At 43.8% G+C, this 20,594-nt stretch overlaps 2 protein-coding genes across 2 annotated transcripts in view; one reads left to right on the top strand and one right to left on the bottom strand.

The window, feature by feature from the left end:
• The window catches only part of LOC137528217 (cytochrome P450 2A6-like), an 87,349-nt gene extending 77,014 nt beyond the window's left edge, over positions 1-10,335 (bottom strand). Inside the window, exons 1-2 of the mRNA XM_068249489.1 lie at positions 10,114-10,335; positions 3,164-3,326 (exon numbers count right to left, since the gene is read on the bottom strand). Coding sequence (XP_068105590.1) covers positions 3,164-3,326; positions 10,114-10,293 — 343 coding nt within the window. The 5' untranslated portion in view covers positions 10,294-10,335. The remainder of the gene's footprint in view (positions 1-3,163; positions 3,327-10,113) is intronic.
• A 4,838-nt stretch (positions 10,336-15,173) lies between these two features.
• The window catches only part of LOC137528943 (cytochrome P450 2G1-like), a 46,570-nt gene continuing 41,149 nt past the window's right edge, over positions 15,174-20,594 (top strand). The window contains exons 1-3 of the mRNA XM_068250741.1: positions 15,174-15,487; positions 18,390-18,552; positions 18,932-19,081. Coding sequence (XP_068106842.1) covers positions 15,308-15,487; positions 18,390-18,552; positions 18,932-19,081 — 493 coding nt within the window. The 5' untranslated portion in view covers positions 15,174-15,307. The remainder of the gene's footprint in view (positions 15,488-18,389; positions 18,553-18,931; positions 19,082-20,594) is intronic.

Raw genomic sequence — 20,594 nt, 5'->3', positions numbered from 1 at the left:
CAGTTTGCCACAAGCCATGTGGGGGACACAGCAAACATGTGGAAGAAGGTGCTCTGCTCGGATGAGACCAAAATGGAACTTTTTGGCCAAAATGCAAAACCCTATGTGTGGCAGAAAACTAACACTGCACATCACTCTGAACACATCATCCCCCCTGTCAAATATGGTGGTGACAGCATCATGCTCGGGGGATGCTCCTCTTCAGCAGGGACAGGGAAGCTGGTCAGAGTTGATGGGAAGATGGATGGAGCCAAATACAGGGCAATCTTGGAAGAAAACCTCTTGAAGTCTGCAAAAGACTTGAGACTGGGGCGGAGGTTTACCTTCCAGCAGGACAACGACCCTAAAGATAAAGCCAGGGCAACAATGGAATGGTTTAAAACAAAACATATGCATGTGCTAGAATGGCCCAGTCAAAGTCCAGATCTAAATCCAATCGAGAATCTGTTGCAGGATCTGAAAACTGCTGTTCACAAACGCTGTCCATCTAATCTGACTGAGATGGAGCTGTTTTGCAAAGAAGAATGGGCAAGGATTTCAGTCTGTAGATGTACAAAGCTGGTAGAGACATACCCTAAAAGACTGGCAGCTGTAATTGCAGCAAAAGGTGGTTCTACAAAGTGTTGACTCAGGGGGCTAAATAGTTACGCACACCCCACTTTGCAGTTATTTATTTCTAAAATATGTTTGGAATCATGTATGATTTCCATTCCACTTCTCACGTGTACACCACTTTGTATTGGTCTTTCACGTGGCATTCCAATAAAATTGATTCATGTTTGTGGCAGTAATGTGACAAAATGTGGAAAACTTCAAGGGGGCAGAATACTTTTGCAAACCACTGTATATATTGTTTTTTTCTGTAATAAATTGGGCTTGAACACTGAAACAAAATTGTGTACTTTTCCTGGAGATATAACAACATTTTTGAGTCAAATATGTTAAAAAAGTGAAATAAAAAATAAAATATTTTTTTTTCAAAGAAAAATTACTTTTACTGACAAAACATGTTACTGCTTGTAAAAGCCGTGATTCTGCTGAAACCAACAATATAAGATATGTATAGGTAGCCAGGTATAGGTGCCGCCAGTACAATACAATAACAATAACATTTCTATAGCCTATTTTGTCCTATAGGATTCAAAGCGCTTAGGCTCTCTCAGATTCAGTAATAGGTAGTAGGATAAAGTATTAACACAAAAAGTAGCCAGATATAGGTGCAGCCAGTATAGGTAGCCTGGAATAGTTGCTGCCAGTACAGGTAGTCAGATATAGGTGCAGCCAGTATAGGCAGCCAGGAATAGATGACCCCAGCACAGGTAACCAGGTATAGATGCAGCCAGTATAGGTAGCCTGGAATAGGTGCCACCCGTACATGTAGCCAGATATAGGTGCAGCCAGTATAGGTAGCCAGGAATAGGTGCTGCCAGTACAGGTAGCCAGATATAGGTATAGCCAGTATAGGTAGCCAGGTATAGGTGCAGCCAGTATAGGTAGCCAGGAATAGGTGCTGCCAGTACTGGTAGCCAGATATAGGTATAGCCAGTATAGGTACCCAAGAATAGATGCCCCCAGCACAGGTAGCCAAGTATAGGTGCCGCCAGTATAGGTAGCCAGGAATAGGTGCTGCCAGTACAGGTAGCCAGATATAGGTATAGCCAGTATAGGTAGCCAGGTATAGGTGCAGCCAGTATAGGTAGCCAGGAATAGGTGCTGCCAGTACAGGTAGCCAGATATAGGTATAGCCAGTATAGGTACCCAAGAATAGATGCCCCCAGCACAGGTAGCCAGGTATAGGTGCCGCCAGTATAGGTAGCCTGATATAGGTGACACTGGGGGAGGGGGGGCCGATATCATCCTCAGGGCCAGATTTAGGCCAAGGCCACCTAGGCCATGGCCTAGGGCACCACAGGAGCAAGGGCACCAAAGCAGCAGGCTAAACTGGTCCAGCATTTGTAAGCTTGCAAATGCTGCAATGCAGGGAGATCAGATGAGCGCATGACTGCGGTACTCTGCAGCTAGCCGCCTGTGCAGCAGCCCCCTTTCTCTCTGTACATGTTTGCATTGTGGCTGGCGGCTATGGACTTGGGCAGCATTGGAGACAGAGGGGAAGAGGAAGTGAGAAGAGAAATGAGTGACACTGATGGCTGCTGCTGGATGAAGGCGAGCTGGCTACCTATACTTAAAAGGAGGGTGGGAAAAGGAGGGATTAAGGGAGCCATCTGGTTACCTATACTGGAGGGAAAGGGGGGAAGGTTCACCTGGCTACCTATACTGGAGAGAAGGGGAGGGGTCATCTTGCTACCTATACTGAAAGGGGGCGGCTGGTGACAGTGGCCTTGGGTGGTAAAGAGTACAAATCTGGCCCTGATCATCCTCCCTCACTCTCCATGGCCCTCCCTCCTGTGCCCCCCTGCAGAGCTGGAGCAGCAGTGCTGTGTGTAATTAACTCACAGATCGCTCGCTCGATACAATGCATCCCCTTCGGCAACAGGCTCCTCCCTGACCGCCTGATCTCTGTATGGCGGGTAATCACACATCGCATGGATCGAGCGATCAGGGGAGTTCATTACAAACTCTTCTCCAGTTCTGCAGGGGGGTACAGGAGGGGGGCCCATGGAGAGGGAGGGAAGAATGATGTCGGCCCCCCTCCCTACATCTTCCAGGTGGGGGAATGGCAAAAACGTACTAGATATGTTGCTGGCAGTAGTAGCCTTAGCCTGTCAGAACGTACTAAGTATGTACTTGGCAGGCAAAGGGTTAAGAAGACAGCAGAAGGACTTGTAAAGTGAGAATTATGTACTGATTAAATGGGACGTCAGGTCCTGGGGCCGAAATTTTGAACAACTGAACAGCATGTTAACATTATAAAGGACCCTATAGTGACTGGCAAACATGCTTAGAACTCCCATCAGAGAAGAAACTGGGCAAAGGTGGTTTTACTCTTTCCGCAGAGATGCCCCTGAGAGGACTAAAGAGGACCACCTGTGAAAAATCTCAGAATGTAAACCAGGCAAACACTGACTAAATAATGTACAAATTACTATTGTAGAAAAATAAGCAATTTTATTCATTATGGATAAATCTGACCCAACAGGCATTGGCCTTGAATAAGTTTAAATGCAAAATGTAAATGTTTGCCTGCATAAGTCTGACTTCTCACCTTTCATATCAAATGCATATTCAATTAAAGGGAGAGATCCTCGGTCCACAAAAGCATCACCGTGTTCAATATAAACCTCCTTTAAGGCTTGATACCCAGTGACAACAACAAAAGGTTTAGATCCAATGTGAACTGTATACATAGGGCCATACTGCTTGGACATCTGTGGATATAATAGACATAGAAATAATAAAGTCACGTTAATAATGAAATACAGGCGCTGCTCAAACTCAAAACTCCTCTATGTGTCTTTCACCAGCTGTTCAGGAGGACCATATCCACAATAGGTATCACAAGCTCCAAGTATATATCCACAGTGCTAGGCGATCACACTGATCTCTGCAGTTACACCACAGTGCATATTCTCAGACAGTGACCATCACCAAAGATAAAACCATCAACAGGTCACTCAATGTCCTTAAAAGCAGTATGTTTTAATAAAAAAAATCCAAACAGTAACACATATACAATCTCTTACTTTAGGGTTCCTTTTAACAGGGACCCTTAGCAGTAATAAGCATGTAGTGTATACAATACACAGAAACAGTCTCACAATCTCTGGTACAATTGCCCAGTCTCCAGTTGTCGTGGAGACTGGGCAATTGTACAAGAGATCGTGAGACTGTTTCTGTGTATTGGTATACACTACATGCTTATTACTACTAAGGGTCCCTGTTAAAAGGACCCCTAAAGTAAGATATTGTATATGTGTTACTGTTTGGATTTTTTTATTAAAACATACTGCTTTTAAGGACAGTGAGTGACCTGTTGATGGTTTTATCTTTGGTGATGGTCACTGTCTGAGAATATGCACTGTGGTGTAACTGCAGATATCAGTGTGATCGCCTAGCGCTGTGGATATATACTTGGAGATAGAAATAATAAACACTTTAAAAGGAACTCAAATTACATATAGTAGAATGTAATAAATTATTCAGGAGGATACCACTTTTTGGTCAATTATCCTGGTTTCAGAATCAGAAACACTCTCTATATCTATATATTGCTGTACAGTGCATAAGAATGTAACCCCAAGTGATGATTAGCCTAGTTTTTTTTTATTATGCACCTCTCTTCTTTCAGAGAATTATTGGAGAACAGGGCCCATATGCAATTCACTTTTTCACCTGAGTTTTCTCCTAGGTGATAATTTTAGACTGGTCAATAAAATGCCTTTTAAGCCATCAGAAAGCAAGAAAATACTCAAAATAATTTTGACAGTACTTTTTCATCTACTTTTTGGTACTTTTTTAGTTGAAAAGTGCTGGAAAGTTATTTTAAATCAAAGATGAAAAATTATCTCCTAGGAGAAAACTCAGGTGAAAATGTGAATTGCATATGAGCCCAGGACCCATATGATGGTAGTGGCAGGTCTAAAGGTTTCTCAGATAACCCTGATTTGATGTTTTTTACTTCCTAGTGATAGCTACAGACCCCAGGCAGTGGCGTACCTACCACAAGGCTACAAGTGCTCACAGCCCCGGGTGTAGCCATGGCTAGTGGTGCCACTGTGGTGCTCAGCCACTGTGTTCTTCCACCTGGGACCTTTTTTCATAGTTTGGGCAACATTTGGGGAAATAGCAATAGACAGTGCAGTGGACTGTACTACTTCCTGCACTAGATGTAGCATCCCTCCCCCTTCCTGTCCCGTGAGCAATGTGTTTCCTCGCTATACACAACCTGCAGTTAGTGTTGGGCGAACACCTGGATGTTCGGGTTCGGGCCGAACAGGCCGAACATGGGCCAGATGTTCGGCATGTTCGGCCCGAACGCCGAACTCAATGGAAGTCAATGGGACCCCCGAACTCTGACCTCACGTCCTCTGCATACGAGGGTACGCGTCACGCGTACCCTCATATGTGTCATCACGTAGAGGACGTGAGGTCAGAGAAAGGGCGGAAGTACCACAAGGGTACTACCGCTGAACCGCCCGCTGCCCGGCCTCAACGCGTCACTCTGCTACTCGGACTCCTCCTCCTCCTCACTCCACTGCCAGTGCCAGCCACCAGGTACTATTTAACTTGCCTGAAACTTTTTTTATGGGGAAGCGGGCAGAGGGGGGAGTGCTAGCGGAGGGGGTGGGGGGAATTTCCGACCCCCCCCCCGCGCGATCGGGGCATGCTCCCCCCTTATGCTTGCGACCCCATAGGGGGGGCCGTATTGCGGCATGTTCGGGCGAACAGGGCCCTGTTCGGCCGAACAGGGGCCCTGTTCGGCGGGCATTGAATAGTTCGGGCGAACCCGAACTAAAAAGGCCGAACACCATCAGGTGTTCGGCCGTACTCGAACATCACCCGAACAGGGTGATGTTCTGCAGAACCCGAACAGTGGTGAACACTGTTCGCCCAACACTACCTGCAGTGAGTGAATGAGCAGAGCAGCAGGGTGAGTAGAGAGAATGATTGCTGTACTGGGACATTAGCAGGGAGAGATGGCAAGAATTGTTTGGTGCTTCAGACATTGCCTGTCATTAGTAGCCATGTGCACTGGCTGCTGTAATTGCAGAGTGCCCTGGACTATTGATTATTTATCCTGATCAGAGTGATTAATTAATAATGCAGGGCAGTCTGCTGTTGCAGAAGCCAGTGATACAGCAGGTGCTGACATCCAACTTCTGTAGTGAGCAGAGAAGGAAGATCCAGGCAATTTAGAATAGCTTTATTGTAGGTAATCTTATCTCTTTTCCCAGCCCCCCCCCCCTCCCCCTCCCACCCTGCTGTCTTTCCCATGACCCTTTTCAGATTTCAGTGGCTTTTTTTAACAGCATGTCCCCGCCAACCAGCACTAGTCATGTCTGCAGTCCTGGTGAAAGGTCTTTCTGCCATTTCTCCTCTTCCACAAGTCTCTCTGTCTTGTGCCTCTACCTTGGGTGCTGGAGGACCTTGCCCGAGTCTTTGCCCTGACGACTTTTTGTCCCCAAACATCCCCCAGCAACATGCTCAGCGCCCCAACCGATCAACACTTCCGTCAAGTAACAGCACTATAAAGACATGATGAAGTCTGGCTCGAAAATTAAGAGCAGACAAGACTTCGCATCACTTCTGACCGATTCACATTTTATCTGAGACAAATGTGGCAAGAAATGCCTTGCTGCTATTGGCTTATTTAGCCACATGCGAACATGTGGCAACTCTAACAATATGATACCCACAGACGTAGCCAATGATATTATAATGTACATAGCTTATGGCCTAGTTCACACCAAAAATCGCTAAGCGTGATCGCCAAGCCTTAGAGCTTTTTGTAGCAATTTGCGGTACCAATTCCGGGCATGTGCCAAGCCATTTTCTATTTATTCCTAGTCATTTTGGAGCATTTGGGTTTAGTGTTTTGTAGTTGTTGTACTCTTTGATCTGGAAGTGAACAGCTTTTGGCACAAAATAGCTTTAAAAAATATGAAATATTTAAAGTGATTTTACATTTTCCCTATACTTTGTATTCGTAATCGCCTCCAAAATGCTGCAGAACCCAGGTTTCAATTGGGAAAAAATCACATCACTCCGATGTGAACTAGCCCATAGAAAGACATTAGCCGAGCGCTTTTCAAAACTGTAATGCTTTTGAACGGGCTCAGAAGTGCTCTTGTTGTCAGGGACGGATCTAGGGGGGGGCAAGCGGGTCTCTTGCCCCAGGCGCAGTTTGTTGAATTCTTAAAAAGGCGGCAAAATGTGGATGGGGAATGGCAGTTTAGGCGCCAAAACCTGACCTTGCCCCAGGCGCAACTTGGGGCAACTTGGTCTAGATCCGTCCCTGCTTGTTGTGAACCGACACAGACAGACAGCTAGCTAGTTGCAGGAGGTTGTGCTAGACAGAACTGTGGACTTTGGAACTAGCTATGCTAGCAGTGCTGTATACTGTATTGGAAATTGTGTTACATGTTTGCATCTCTGTGTTTATGTTTTCTGCAATGTTTTGTCTGTTCTGTTTGACACAATAAGCATTGTGTGTGTGTGTGTGTGTGTGTGTGTGTGTGTCTGTGTGTGTGTGTGTGTGTGTGTGTGTGTCTGTGTGTGAGTGTGTGTGTGTGTGTGTATGTGTACCCCAGCAGTCATCAGTGTGTGTGTGTGTGTGTGTCTGTGTGTGAGTGTGTGTGTGTGTGTGTGTGTGTGTGTGTGTACCCCAGCAGTCATCAGTGTGTGTGTGTGTGTGTGTGTGTGTGTGTGTGTGTGTGTGTGTGTGTGTGTGTGTGTCTGTGTGTCTGTGTGTGAGTGTGTGTGTGTGTGTGTGTGTGTGTGTGTGTGTGTGTGTGTGTACCCCAGCAGTCATCAGTGTGTGTGTGTGTGTGTGTGTGTGTGTGTGTGTGTGTGTGTGTGTGTGTGTGTGTGTGTGTGTGTGTGTGTGTGTGTGTGTGTGTGTCTGTGTGTGAGTGTGTGTGTGTGTGTGTGTGTGTGTACCCCAGCAGTCATCAGTGTGTGTGTGTGTGTGTGTGTGTGTGTCTGTGTGTGAGTGTGTGTGTGTGTGTGTGTGTGTGTGTCTGTCTGTCTGTCTGTGAGTGGGTGAGTGAGTGAGTGAGTGAGTGAGTGAGAGTGTGTGTGTGTGTGTGTGTGTGTGTGTGTGTGTGTGTGTGTGTGTGTGTGTGTGTGTGTGTGTGTGTGTGTGTGTGTGTGTGTGTATCCCAACGTTTGTGATATGAAAGCGGGACACCTTTAAAGTGACACTGAAGCGAGAAAAAACATTTAATATAATGAATTGTATGTGTAGTACAGATAATTAATAGAACAGTCAGAGGCGTAACAGTAGACCCTGCAAGGGATGCAGCCGCAGGGGGGCCCAGAAACCACAGGGGGCCCCGTCCTGAAAGACTGACAACCATGGGCAAGGAGAGAAGAGGCTTTCTGCACAATTGTTCTAATAACTGCATCTGCTCAGCCACTGATAAGGAAATATACAAAGTTTTGCAGACAAAGATTTGTAGACAGTCCCCATTCAGTGTGCATCAGGCTCTTGTGTACAGCACCCAGCCCCCTTGGTGGGAGGGAGCCCCATCCAAAGTTTCGCAGGGGGGGGCCAGTGATTGCTAGTTACGCCCCTGAGAACAGTCTATCATATTTACAATTACAAACCACACACTGTATTATAAACCATAACAGAGCAGAGCTAATAACCCTTTGAACTTTCCTGCAGTAAAACCTTATCTGAAGCTGTCTCTCACTGTTTCTATGATGTATAAGTGCTTCAGAAAATAGCACTGTCTCCGACTCAAGTTTGGTTAAAGAGCTCAGAGAAGCTCTTTTGCATAGATAACAACTGAAGTTTCTTAACTCTTCCTGTACTGGAAACAACATGAGACTTTAAAGTCCTCAATTCAATCATGCTGGAGGCAAGAGAAAACTTACCTCCACACATCGATCTTGCCTTATTAAGGTGTAAAGATAAGTTTTCACAGTAAGAATCTTATCACTTCAGTCAGTAAGTTACCTCCTCTGTAGTTATTTTACCTTCTCTGTAGTTATTTTACCTTCTCTGTAGTTATTTTCACATGCAGTTAATTAACAGCCTTTCTTTAACTTTAGAATTCTGGAGTTATTTTAAGGATTTAAGAGTTAACTTTAGAGATTTCTCCCTCAACTTAAAGACAGAAGAGTTAACTTTAGGTTTGCCTGAGGTAAAATGTTTCCTGAATACTACATGCCTTATCACCACGGTGATAACTCTAGAAACGTTATTAAAGACAGGCGATAACCTTAGTGAATTGAGGCCTTTGTTTTTTTGCTACTAATGTTCTGTTTCTTAGCTGTACTACACATACAATTCATCATATCTTCAGTTTATTTTCGCTTCAAATTCCCTTTAAGACAGGCAGTAGCCACACCCCTAGTCACACGCACCACAGAGAATTCATAAGCAGTAGAGAGAGCTTCAGCATTCAAATCTCACTTTCTAGGGATGGTCCATGCAATGCAAATAATTCTGAGCTGATGCAGAATTAGGCAACTTATGCAGCTTGAAAACTGATCATTCAAATCCTGCCAAGGTACAAAACAGTAAGAGGAAAAGTACAGTCAGATTTATTCGGAGGTGAATTGGATGAGGCCCTATGTGTGTGGTAGGAATCGATTCCTTTAGGCATGGATTTCAATCAGAGTGGAACCAATCATTTTGCAATATCAGGTGGCAATCTTTAAGTGTATGGGTATCTCTATCTGAAGTAAGTGTGTATCCGGCATTCTCTTTCTACACCTTCACAGCCAACCAGCCACCCAGCAATTTACCCCTTCACTAACTGAGCAGATCTGTTGCCTGACCATACACCGCAGGCCAATTCCCGATAAATATCATGCTGAATCAGCCTTGTTACGCAGTATCCATCGTCTCGCTGGCCCACCTCTGCAACCCCCCCTCCCCCCGTTGCCGCATGAACTATACATTACCTGTCCGCGTTCCCCGATGCCTCCGTGGGTAACGTGAGTAGCGTGGGCACTTGTGTGATGTCACGCACGTGCCCATGTGGACACCAGCAGCCACGTGAGGGCGCATGTATGGACGGAGGACAGCGACCTGAGCCAGCCCAGAGGCATAGGCAGATGCAGCATGAAAATGTATAGTGCACTGGGCATGGTGGGGGGCGGGGTTGTGCACATTGACCATTAGGGGGGACAGCGTCTGGGGTTTTGTCAATATAGCTCGCAGTTACCGTCACAAACCGATCAACCACAACGGCACGACATCTTGCAGCGTGCCCGACCGATTCATGCAACCAATTTCGGCCCGAAAATGGTCGCATCGTCGACTGGGCATGGACTTGGCAGCACCAATTTTCATCCAATTCGCTTATAATAATCGAATCGGATGGTCAATCAGCCACCAAGTCGCCTGATGTATGGCCACCTGAACTGTTTTGCTATATCATTGTTCAAAAGGCTATAAAATGCCTTCCCTGTCACCTCTGAAATGTCATTATGCTGCAAACAAGGCAAACAATATAGATAATATATTAATTTCACACTTACCCCTTTTAAGGATGACAGCATTCTATCAGGTCGTAACTGCAGAAAATTGCCCAAAAAGGGCAGTGGGAGCGGGCCAGGGGGTAGTTTATTTCTCCTCCATATTGTCTTCACATAAGACAGGATCACAAAAAAAGTGACAACAGCCGCTAAGACAGTTGTGGTATGCTGAAAGTCTAACATGTCTGCAGACGGTCATGTAGCTGTATGAGATCTAATGCATATTGCAGGGACTTTTCCACAGACCATAGAATGTACATGTGGGAGGTTCCTTTAGGTCTGCTTGAGGCGGGATTCAAAGTACTTGCATTGACACTAGTGTCTGATACTGCTGGCTGCAATACAGTCAGTCCATATTATGTAAGGTTGCTTCTCTGACCTTTATTGCAAAATGTGGCTAGTGCAAGGTTTCTGGGTAAAATGGAATAATAAAAAAAGCAGCATTCCTGGAACAGATAAAAATGCAGATTAATTTTGCTTAATGGATGGGCCAAATTCCACTGGAGCGATTGCGCTTACCAAATCGCAAAACTCAGGACATGCAGCATTTTTAGCATTTAGCGGTTAGCGTTTCTGCAATGTAAAGTATATAAACGCTGGGGTAATCGCTCGTCAAAATCTACACAGGGCGATTTTGATTGCGTTTTTAAACTACTGAAAAAAAATTAAAATGAATTGAAAGGACCAATCAGAATTAAAAACGCTAATCGCTACATAATCACTGACAAAACGCTTACACTTTTTAAAATGGCTACCAAAATCACCAGAAAACGCTCATGAAATCGCTTACAAAACGCTCATACAAAACGCTAGCGTTTGCGATTTGTAGTGGGTTCCAGGCCGATATGTGTGTTGTATGTGGCTGGTAAGCTTTATTCCTTTGATTGGTTTTGGATATACACCCGAGTGTGAAGTTACTCAATTTGGGTACAGTGAAAAATGGCGCCAGTTAAATAAAAGTGTTTTAAAACGATAAATATTGTTTTATGTCAAAACGATATTTATTGTTTTATGTCATTTGGTTCCCTAAAGTGCTTTTAAAGCCATAAATTGAGGCTCTGCTAAGTGCTCAGTGTAAACACACACACACGTGTATACATATACACACACACGTGTACACGTGTATACATATACACACACGTGTATACATACACACACGTGTATATATACACATACACACACACGTGTGTACATATACACACACACGTATATACATATACACACACACGTGTACACATATATACACACACGTGTATACATATACACACACGTGTACACGTGTATACATATACACACACACGTGTATATATACACATACACAAGTATACATACACACACACACACACACCCATACACACACATGTGTATATACACACACACACACACACACGTATATACATATACACACACACACACGTGTACACATATATACACACACGTGTATACATATACACACACACACGTGTACACGTGTATACATATACACACACATGTGTATACATACACACACACACACACACACACGTGTATATATACACATACACACACACGTGTATACATATACACACACACACATACACACACACGTGTATACATATACACACACGTGTATACATATACACACACATGTACACATATACACACACATGTATACATATACACACACACACGTGTATACATATATATATACACACACACACGTGTATACGTGTAAACATATATACACGTGTATACATATACATGTGTATACATATATACACATATACACGTGTATACATATACATATGTATACATATACACACACATGTATACATATAAATACATGTGTATACACAGGGGCGTAGCAATAGGGGGTGCAGAGGTAGCGACCGCATCGGGGCCCTTGGGCCAGAGGGGCCCCGAAGGGCCCTCCCTCAACTACGGTATTAGCTTTCTATTGGTCCTGTGCTCATAATAATCACTTCTATAGATGCTTTGAATAGTGGTAATCATAAACAAACTGTTCCCCATCCCCTTCTTGCACCTCAGACACTGTAGTTGCCATTGTCAGGTTTTGGTGCGCTGTATCAATTGTTATGTATAGAGTGCTTAGGGGGCCCCATTGTAAAACTTGCATCGGGGCCCACAGCTCCTTAGCTACGCCACTGTGTATACATATACATACACGTGTATACATATACATACAAGTGTATACATATACATACGTGTATACATATACATACGTACATACATATACATACGTGTAAACATATGCATGCGTGTATACATATACATATACATATATATATATATACACATTGGCTTGCAAAAGTATTCGGTCCACTTGAAGTTTTCCACATTTTGTCACATTACTGCCACAAACATGAATCCATTTTATTGGAATTCCACGTGAAAGACCAATACAAAGTGGTGTACACGTGAGAAGTGGAACAAAAATGATACATTATTCCAAACATTTTTTACAAAACAATAAATGCAAAGTGGGGTGTGCGTAATTATTCAGCCCCCTGAGTCAATCAGTCAATACTTTGTAGAACCACCTTTTACTGCAATTACAGCTGCCAGTCTTTTAGGGTATGTCTCTACCAGCTTTGCACATCTAGAGACTGAAATCCTTGCTCATTCTTCTTTGCAAAACAGCTCCAGCTCAGTCAGATTAGATGGTAAGCGTTTGTGAACAGCAGTTTTCAGATCTTGCCACGGATTCTCGATTGGATTTAGATCTGGACTTTGACCGGGCCATTCTAACACATGGATATGTTTTGTTTTAAACCATTCCATTGTTGCCCTGGCTTTAGGTTTAGGGTCGTTGTCCTGCTGGAAGGTGAACCTCCGTCCCAGTCTCAAGTCTTTTGCAGACTCCAAGAGGTTTTCTTCCAAGATTGCACTGTATTTGGCTCCATCCATCTTCCTATCAACTTTGACCAGCTTCCCTGTCCCTGCTGATGAGAAGCAACCCCAGAGCATGATGCTGCCACCACCATATTTGAAAGTCGGCATGGTGTGTTCTGAATGATGTGCAGTGTTAGTTTTCTGCCACACATAGCGTTTTGCATTTTGGCCAAAAAGTTCGATTTTGGTCTCATCCGACCAGAGTACCTTCTTCCACATGTTTGCTGTGTCCCCCACATGGCTTGTGGCAAACTGAAAACGGGACTTAGTTCTTATGCTTTTCTGTTAACAATGGCTTTCTTCTTGTCACTCTTCCATAAGAGCCAACTTTGTGCAGTACACGACTGATAGTTGTCCTATGGACAGATTCCCCCACCTGAGCTGTGGATCTCTGAAGCTCATCCAGAGTCACCATGGGCCTCTTGACTGCATTTCTGATCAGCGCTCTCCTTGTTCGGCCTGTGAGTTTAGGTGGACGGTCTTGTCTTGGTAGGTTTACAGTTGTGCCATACTCCTTCCATTTCTGAATGATCACTTGAACAGTGCTCCGTGGGATGTTCAAGGCTTTGGAAATCTTTTTGTAGCCTAAGCCTGCTTTAAATTTCTCAATAACTTTATCCCTGACCTGTCTGGTATGTTCTTTGGACTTCATGGTGTTGTTGCTTCCAAGATTATCTTAGATAACCTCTGAGGCAGTCACAGAGCAGCTGTATTTGTACTGACATTAGATTACACACAGGTGCACTCTATTTAGTCATTAGCACTCATCAGGCAATGTCTATGGGCAACTGACTGCACTTTGACCAAAGGGGGCTGAATAATTACGCACACCCCACTATGCAGTTATTGATTTGTAAAAAATGTTTGCAATCATGTATGATTTTCGTTCCACTTCTCACATGTACACCACTTTGTATTGGTCTTTCACGTGAAATTCCAATAAAATTGATTCATGTTTGTGGCAGTAATGTGACAAAATGCGGAAAACTTCAAGGGGGCCGAATACTTTTGCAAGCCACTATATATATATATATATACATACACACAAACACACATACATATATACACAAACATACACATAAATAAATATATACACACACAAACACACGCACGCACGCACACACACTGGGAGCAAAACCCATATTCAACCCATAAAACGATAAATATCGTTTTGAAATGTAAGTCATAAAAGTTTAGTGTGGCGCCATTTTTAACTCATAAAACGATAAATATCGTTTTATAATGCAAATTAATGTGGCACCATTTTTAACTGATCCGATTAATTTGCAGGGTGGATTTGTTCATTGTTTTGACCTGCGCTGATCTACTTACATCTTAATCTGGACTTTGGACACTGTTCTCTCTCAGCTTTGGGGCTAATTTTCTTAAGTTGCAAACCTTGAGGGCTGATGCTCTAAAAAATGTTTCTTTGATTGCCCATTGTGGAGTCTGTTTTTGCATCTCTCTTAAAGAGAAACTCCAACCAAGAATTGAACTTTATCCCATTCAGTAGCTGATACCCCCTTTTACATGAGAAATAAAATGATTTTCACAAACAGACCATGAAGGGGCGCTGTGTGACTGATTTTGTGCTGAAACCACTCCCACTAGAGGCTCTGAATACCGCTGTACTCCTGGCAAACTGCCACAATGTAACAATGTTCACAGACAGGAAATGGCTGTTTAGAGCTGTCTAACAGCCAGAACAGCTAGAAACAGCTACATAACTTGCCCACAGTAACAATGTCACCATGTAATACATGTCAGAATGTGAATCTGGGAGAGGAAAGATTTTACAATGAGCAAACACAGACTAAATCATTTATACATAATTATGGTAAAAATGAAGCACTTTTTTTATTACATTATTTTCAGTGGAGTTCCTCTTTAAGCCTCCTTTCCACGAACTGTTGAGCTATGTGCTCAGCAGCAAGCAGTTACCAGGCAGCACTAAGCAGTTATCATGCAGCAACAAGCAGTTATCAGGCAGAAGTGAGCAGTTGAGAGAGTTTGAAAGGCATTTCACTGCCTTTCAACAGTTCGTGGAAAGGAGGCCTTACTCAAGAGCTTTTCGTGCTTTCTGGGGCCTCACTCAGTATGAAATGTAATCACAATGTGCATTCCTACGGACTTCCATCACTTTCTGATCCTTCCTTATCAGCCCTCATAAGAATAACACATGGAAAGCAGCCAATTGGTGAGCACGGCAGGATTCAAAGAGCTCTACGCAATGGACTCTTGGATTGAGTCCATGTAAATACGGCAAGCGCAGTTCAGTCATAGATGAGAACTCGCACTGGCAAAGATGGAAGTAGCGGGATGTGGTACACTTCTCCTCACTGCTCTGCTTTCCCTTGTTGTTCTTTATTTGATCTGGAATTGGACTTCTAAGAGACATCGGCTACCCCCTGGCCCTACCCCGCTGCCACTACTAGGGAACTTACTGCAGGTCAGGCATGGAGACATGGCAAACACTCTCATGGAGGTTAGTCTGGATTACTTCTACTATACAGCTTATCGCATTACAGATTTTATGTGTAAAAATGTCCTCTCCAGTTATTTTTTCATAATACTGTTCCTGCTTTTTAGGTTTGTGCCTGTTTGGGGCAGTGCTACAAAAAGAAGGGGAACAGGGCAAGGCAAGGGTGGTTACCTGGCTGGCATGTCAGGAGGGAAGAGCAGCAGAAACCTGCACTGAAAATATAATCAAATGTCGGATAACAATGAAAAAATGTGTTTTTGTGAGTTTTGGGTTTTTTTTTTGGTTTTGTACATTTAAGTAATAGTGCAGTGGAAATAACATAATGAAAAAAGTGCTTAATTTTTACAATAATTATTTATAAGTTATTGAGTCAGTGTTTGCCCATTGTAAAATCTTTCCCCTCCCTGATTTACATTCTGAAATGTACAACATGGTGACATTTTTACTGCTGGCGGGTGATGTCTGTGGAAGGAGATGCTGCTTTTTTGGCGGTTGGAAACAGCTGTTATTTCCCACATGTAACAATGCTCCAACAGTGTGATGTCAGTACCTTGGTGCTGACATCACGCTGTGGGAGGGGTTTCACCACAATATCAGCCATAAAGAGCCCCCGGATGATCCGTTTGAGAAAAGGTAAAGATCTCTCATGTAATCCGCTACTGATTGGGATGAAGTTCAATCCTTGGTTGGTACAGTAAGCACTCCTGAAGTGAGAATCAATGGCGTAACAATAGCCCCTGCCGCCAGCAGCTCAGGGGGGATGGGGGGTGCCTTCGGGGGGGGGGGGTGCCTTAATATATCAATGCAGAATCCACACTGGAGGTCGGAAGGTTTATACATTACCTGCTCTCCTCCATTTTCTGGTTAGTTAGCAAGTACCTTGCTTAAAATTAAAAAGGCAGCAGGACAGACCGCTGTTTCGGGATAAACCCTTCTTCAACTGCTTAATGGCATTAAGCAGTCGAAGAAGGGTTTATCCCGAAACAGCGGTCTGTCCTGCTGCCTTTTTAATTTTAATAAAGATCTATTGATACATCTGAGCGGTGCCGGTCCTCTTTCCTGTGTTTCTATGTGCTATGGGGCAAACTCATGCGATTCTGCCTAATGTGTTCCTTTCTTTAGGCTGGTTTCACAGTGGGACGTTACAGGCGCATGTTAGAGCAGCCTGTAACGCAGCCCAACTCACAGCAGTGAAAAATCAATGGGCTGTTCACAGTGCCCACGTTGCGTTACAGTGTAACGCTGCACTCTCTATGAAAGTGCAGCATGCTGTGTGTTATATGTGGTTTTAGCTGCGTTAGACTGTTTGTACATGCTCAGTAATTGTTCGTAGCCACATGGCTAATTAATATTCACTGCACTGTAGTGTTGTCCAGATCATGAACGATTCGGGTCTTTGATCCGGATTTTTTTTGTAAGTCGAATCATCCGGATCATCACAATGAACAATTCGGTTCACAGTGGATGTCTGGAAGAAACAGGAACTGCAGGTTCTGTGCACAAGCACAATCTTCCTGCTGCATCTCTCTCTTCCCTATTAGCACCCTCAATGTGCCCTCATTCTCCTGCACCTCTCACTCTGCTGCACCCCTGCTTCCTGCTTCCCTAGTAAAATGATTCAAAGATTCGGTTCAAAGATCCGGATCTTTTCAATGATCCGATTCGAATCATCCGAATCGTTGAAAAGATCCGGACTTCCCAGGATAGAACATAAAAACGGCACACCAAGAGCCATATAACGCAGCTCAATCTGATGTCCAACTTCAACACCACCATGCGTTGCATTAGGGGCACGTTATGCGACCTTAACGTCCCCTAAAACGCAACGTCTTGGTGTGAAAGAGGCCTAAAAGTATTAGAGACAGAAGATGAACAGGACAGCCAGGCAACTGGTATTGCTTAAAAAAAAAAAATATGGCAGCCTCCATATCCAACTCGCTACAGTTGTCCTTTAAAGGGAACCTTAACTGAACGGGGGGTAAAGAGTTTTACTTACCTGGGGCTATTACCAGCCCCCTGCAGCAGTCCTGTGCCCTCGGCGCCGCTCTGGAATCCTCTGGTCCCCCGCTGTCACTTAGTTTCGTTTTTGACGACTCACCAGTCGCCGGCCGCCATGCGTATTATTGGACGCATTCACCAATGCAATTAGCGCTATTGCGGACCGCAACGCGTAAAAAAATACGCGTTGCCGCATTCCGCACGCGTAGATATGCGGTAACGCGTATTTTTGTACGCGTTGCGGTCCGCAATAGCGCTAATTGCATTGGTGAATGCGTCCAATAATACGCATGGCGGCCGGCGACTGGTGAGTCGTCAAAAACGAAACTAAGTGACAGCGGGGGACCAGAGGATTCCAGAGCGGCGCCGAGGGCACAGGACTGCTGCAGGGGGCTGGTAATAGCCCCAGGTAAGTAAAACTCTTTACCCCCCGTTCAGTTAAGGTTCCCTTTAAGTTCTAACAATGTAATCACTTATTTTTTTTTTCACAATACTCTGTTGTGGTAGGCCTTGACATTTTCCTTAGGCTACCTCCCTTTTTAGTGTCTCCAAAGATCATTTTTTCTTTTATTTAAAAAAAACATGTTGTTGGTCTGTAGTATGAACTGAAATCAAACTATACCTGCAGCACCCGCGGATTTATCTTGATTGTCTGCCCTGCAAAATGAATCATTTTAAAAATGTGCATTTTGCACTGAAAAGTTTAACAGGTTTTAAAACATCGGTTTTGCAGGAAGTGGTTAAACTTAGATTTCGATCTGCTTTAATTGCTACTTTAATTAATGTCTTCCATATGATTATTTAACAGTTTTTTTATTCTGAAAAGCTCCACAGAATATGTTGGTGCTTTATAAATCATTAATATTAATAACAGCATTTCCCTACATGTGACTTCTCTTCTGCACAGCTGGGTAAGCAGTACGGCTCTGTATACACCTTCTACTTTGGGCTGCACCCTGTGGTTGTGTTTTGTGGATACGATGCAGTGAAAGAGGCTCTGGTGGATCATGGAGAGGATTTCACTGGACGGGGAAGGCAACCAACTGTGGACAGAGTCTTCCAAGGATATGGTAAAATGAATGGAACTCACATTTTGGAGTCTTTTGTCTATTCTGACAGTTTGTTAGTTTCAATTACTGCATAGTAACGTTCTACGGGCAGATCATAATGGATATAATTTTTGTGGGGAGTTAAAGAAAATTGAGTTATATCCCCGCTTAGTCTGCTGTACCTTTCATTGTATGTACAATATATCTTATGGATCATTTGTTTGATTGTCAGTACACGCATGCCTACCTTTATACTTACAGTCTGGCTATTTTGTATCCATATATTTGATAAACTTCTTTGTAAACTATAATTTCTACTCTTGTCATAAAAGTATACTGAGACTGTTTGTAGTTTAGGTTCCCTAGAAATAAATATTAACATAACTCAGCATCTCATCAGGGTTAATACCAAGTGAAGGGGATCGCTGGAGGCAACTGAGACGATTTTCTCTGGCAACATTAAGAAATTTTGGATTGGGAAAGCGAAGCATTGAAGAACGTATTAAGGAGGAGTGTGACTTCATGGTGGAGGAGATCAAGAAGCAAAAAGGTAAGTCCAAATTATAATGAAATTGTAAGGATCCCTCCTGTAGTGTATTCTGTCCGTTGCAGTGGAGCTGCAAATGGACAGTTCTGGCTTATCTGATTGCATTCGGTTGTGCATTTGCAATGGGTCTCATTGTCATTTGCAATCGCTCTGCAGTTCTGGGCAGCTCAGGATGCTATCATCATTCCACCAATTGCTTGTTACAGCTGAGCTGCGGCCAGATTGCCCTGGATTTCCTGCATGCATGTTGTTACATAATACTGCATGTATTTCTTATGGGGGTCCTTTGCATTCACAGCCAACTAGCAAATGGTAATCAAGCCAGCTAGGATTTAATGATTACCATTCAGCTGTGTGGAGATTTGCATACCTGCATCCATTGGCTGATGCCAGCATAAAAGTCTGCCTCCCATTTCTTACCCCGCCCGTCATAGTGGTCAGTACGCTGATCTACTGGGCACTTTGTTACTCTGTATAGTTCTGTTATTGTAGTTCTATGCGACTGTAAGGCTTGGTGGTGTATTCTCCACAGTCAGCATGCAACGCATGAGCTGGCGTGGAGGAGGTACACACACTAGCACAAGGAAACAGGCTATCCCTAGTATAGTGGAGGGGAGGACTGACTCCAATAGGAGATTGTGGCGCACAGAGCCGGTGCAGATCTGACAGCCACAAACAATGCTTTCGTTATAACGTCTCAGCGCAAAGTAGCGCTGAGCGCATAAACCAGAACTGAGGAGATCAGGACAGGTAGACAGAATGAACGCTTGCTAGCTAGCGGCTACTTAGCGACAGCAAGCGTCCAAAACAAGACAGACTGGAATGAGGCAGCCAATGCGATAGCAGCGATGGCGTGCCTCACAAAGACAGGACAGGATAGTCAGGAAATAGCAGGATCAAGATAGATGAACGTAACACAGATAAATATACAATAGTATGATATCCCAGCGTATTACAATTACAGCTATCAATGAAACTATTTGTAACGTCTGACTAACATATGTATATATCGGCAATGAACCGATATATGACATAAGCAGGAACACTGACTTAGGACTGGAACGATACAGGGAACAGGACTCAGAAGGATTCGCTATCTCTTCGCAGAGATGAACGCAATCCACAAACAGTAACAGGACAGGATTCAGAAGGATTCGTTATCTCCTCGCAGAGATGAACGCAATCCACAAACAGGAGCAGGATACTAGCTCAGCACGGGTGCTCACGATACGCGCAAACTACCAAAACGTGCTGGAAGGCTGACTAACTGAACACAGGAAATAAACAGTTCGTGTACGTATATATCAGCGACACTGATGTATCAACGTAACACGAATACAAGGAAAATAATAAACGTGCTGGTATGCATATATATTGGCAATGAACCAATATATGATGCAAAGACCAGCAAAGTATCTTTAGAACAAGAAACACGATCGGGGGCTGAAGCGACAGCAAGACAGGCTTAAACTGAAGCTATGAAAACCCGAGGAGTCCTGCAGGAAGCAGATCTTTA

The sequence above is a fragment of the Hyperolius riggenbachi genome, chromosome 8 (assembly GCF_040937935.1).
Source record: "Hyperolius riggenbachi isolate aHypRig1 chromosome 8, aHypRig1.pri, whole genome shotgun sequence".
Taxonomy (NCBI): Eukaryota; Metazoa; Chordata; class Amphibia; order Anura; family Hyperoliidae; genus Hyperolius; species Hyperolius riggenbachi.
This window is presented reverse-complemented; position numbering and strand designations above follow the sequence as displayed.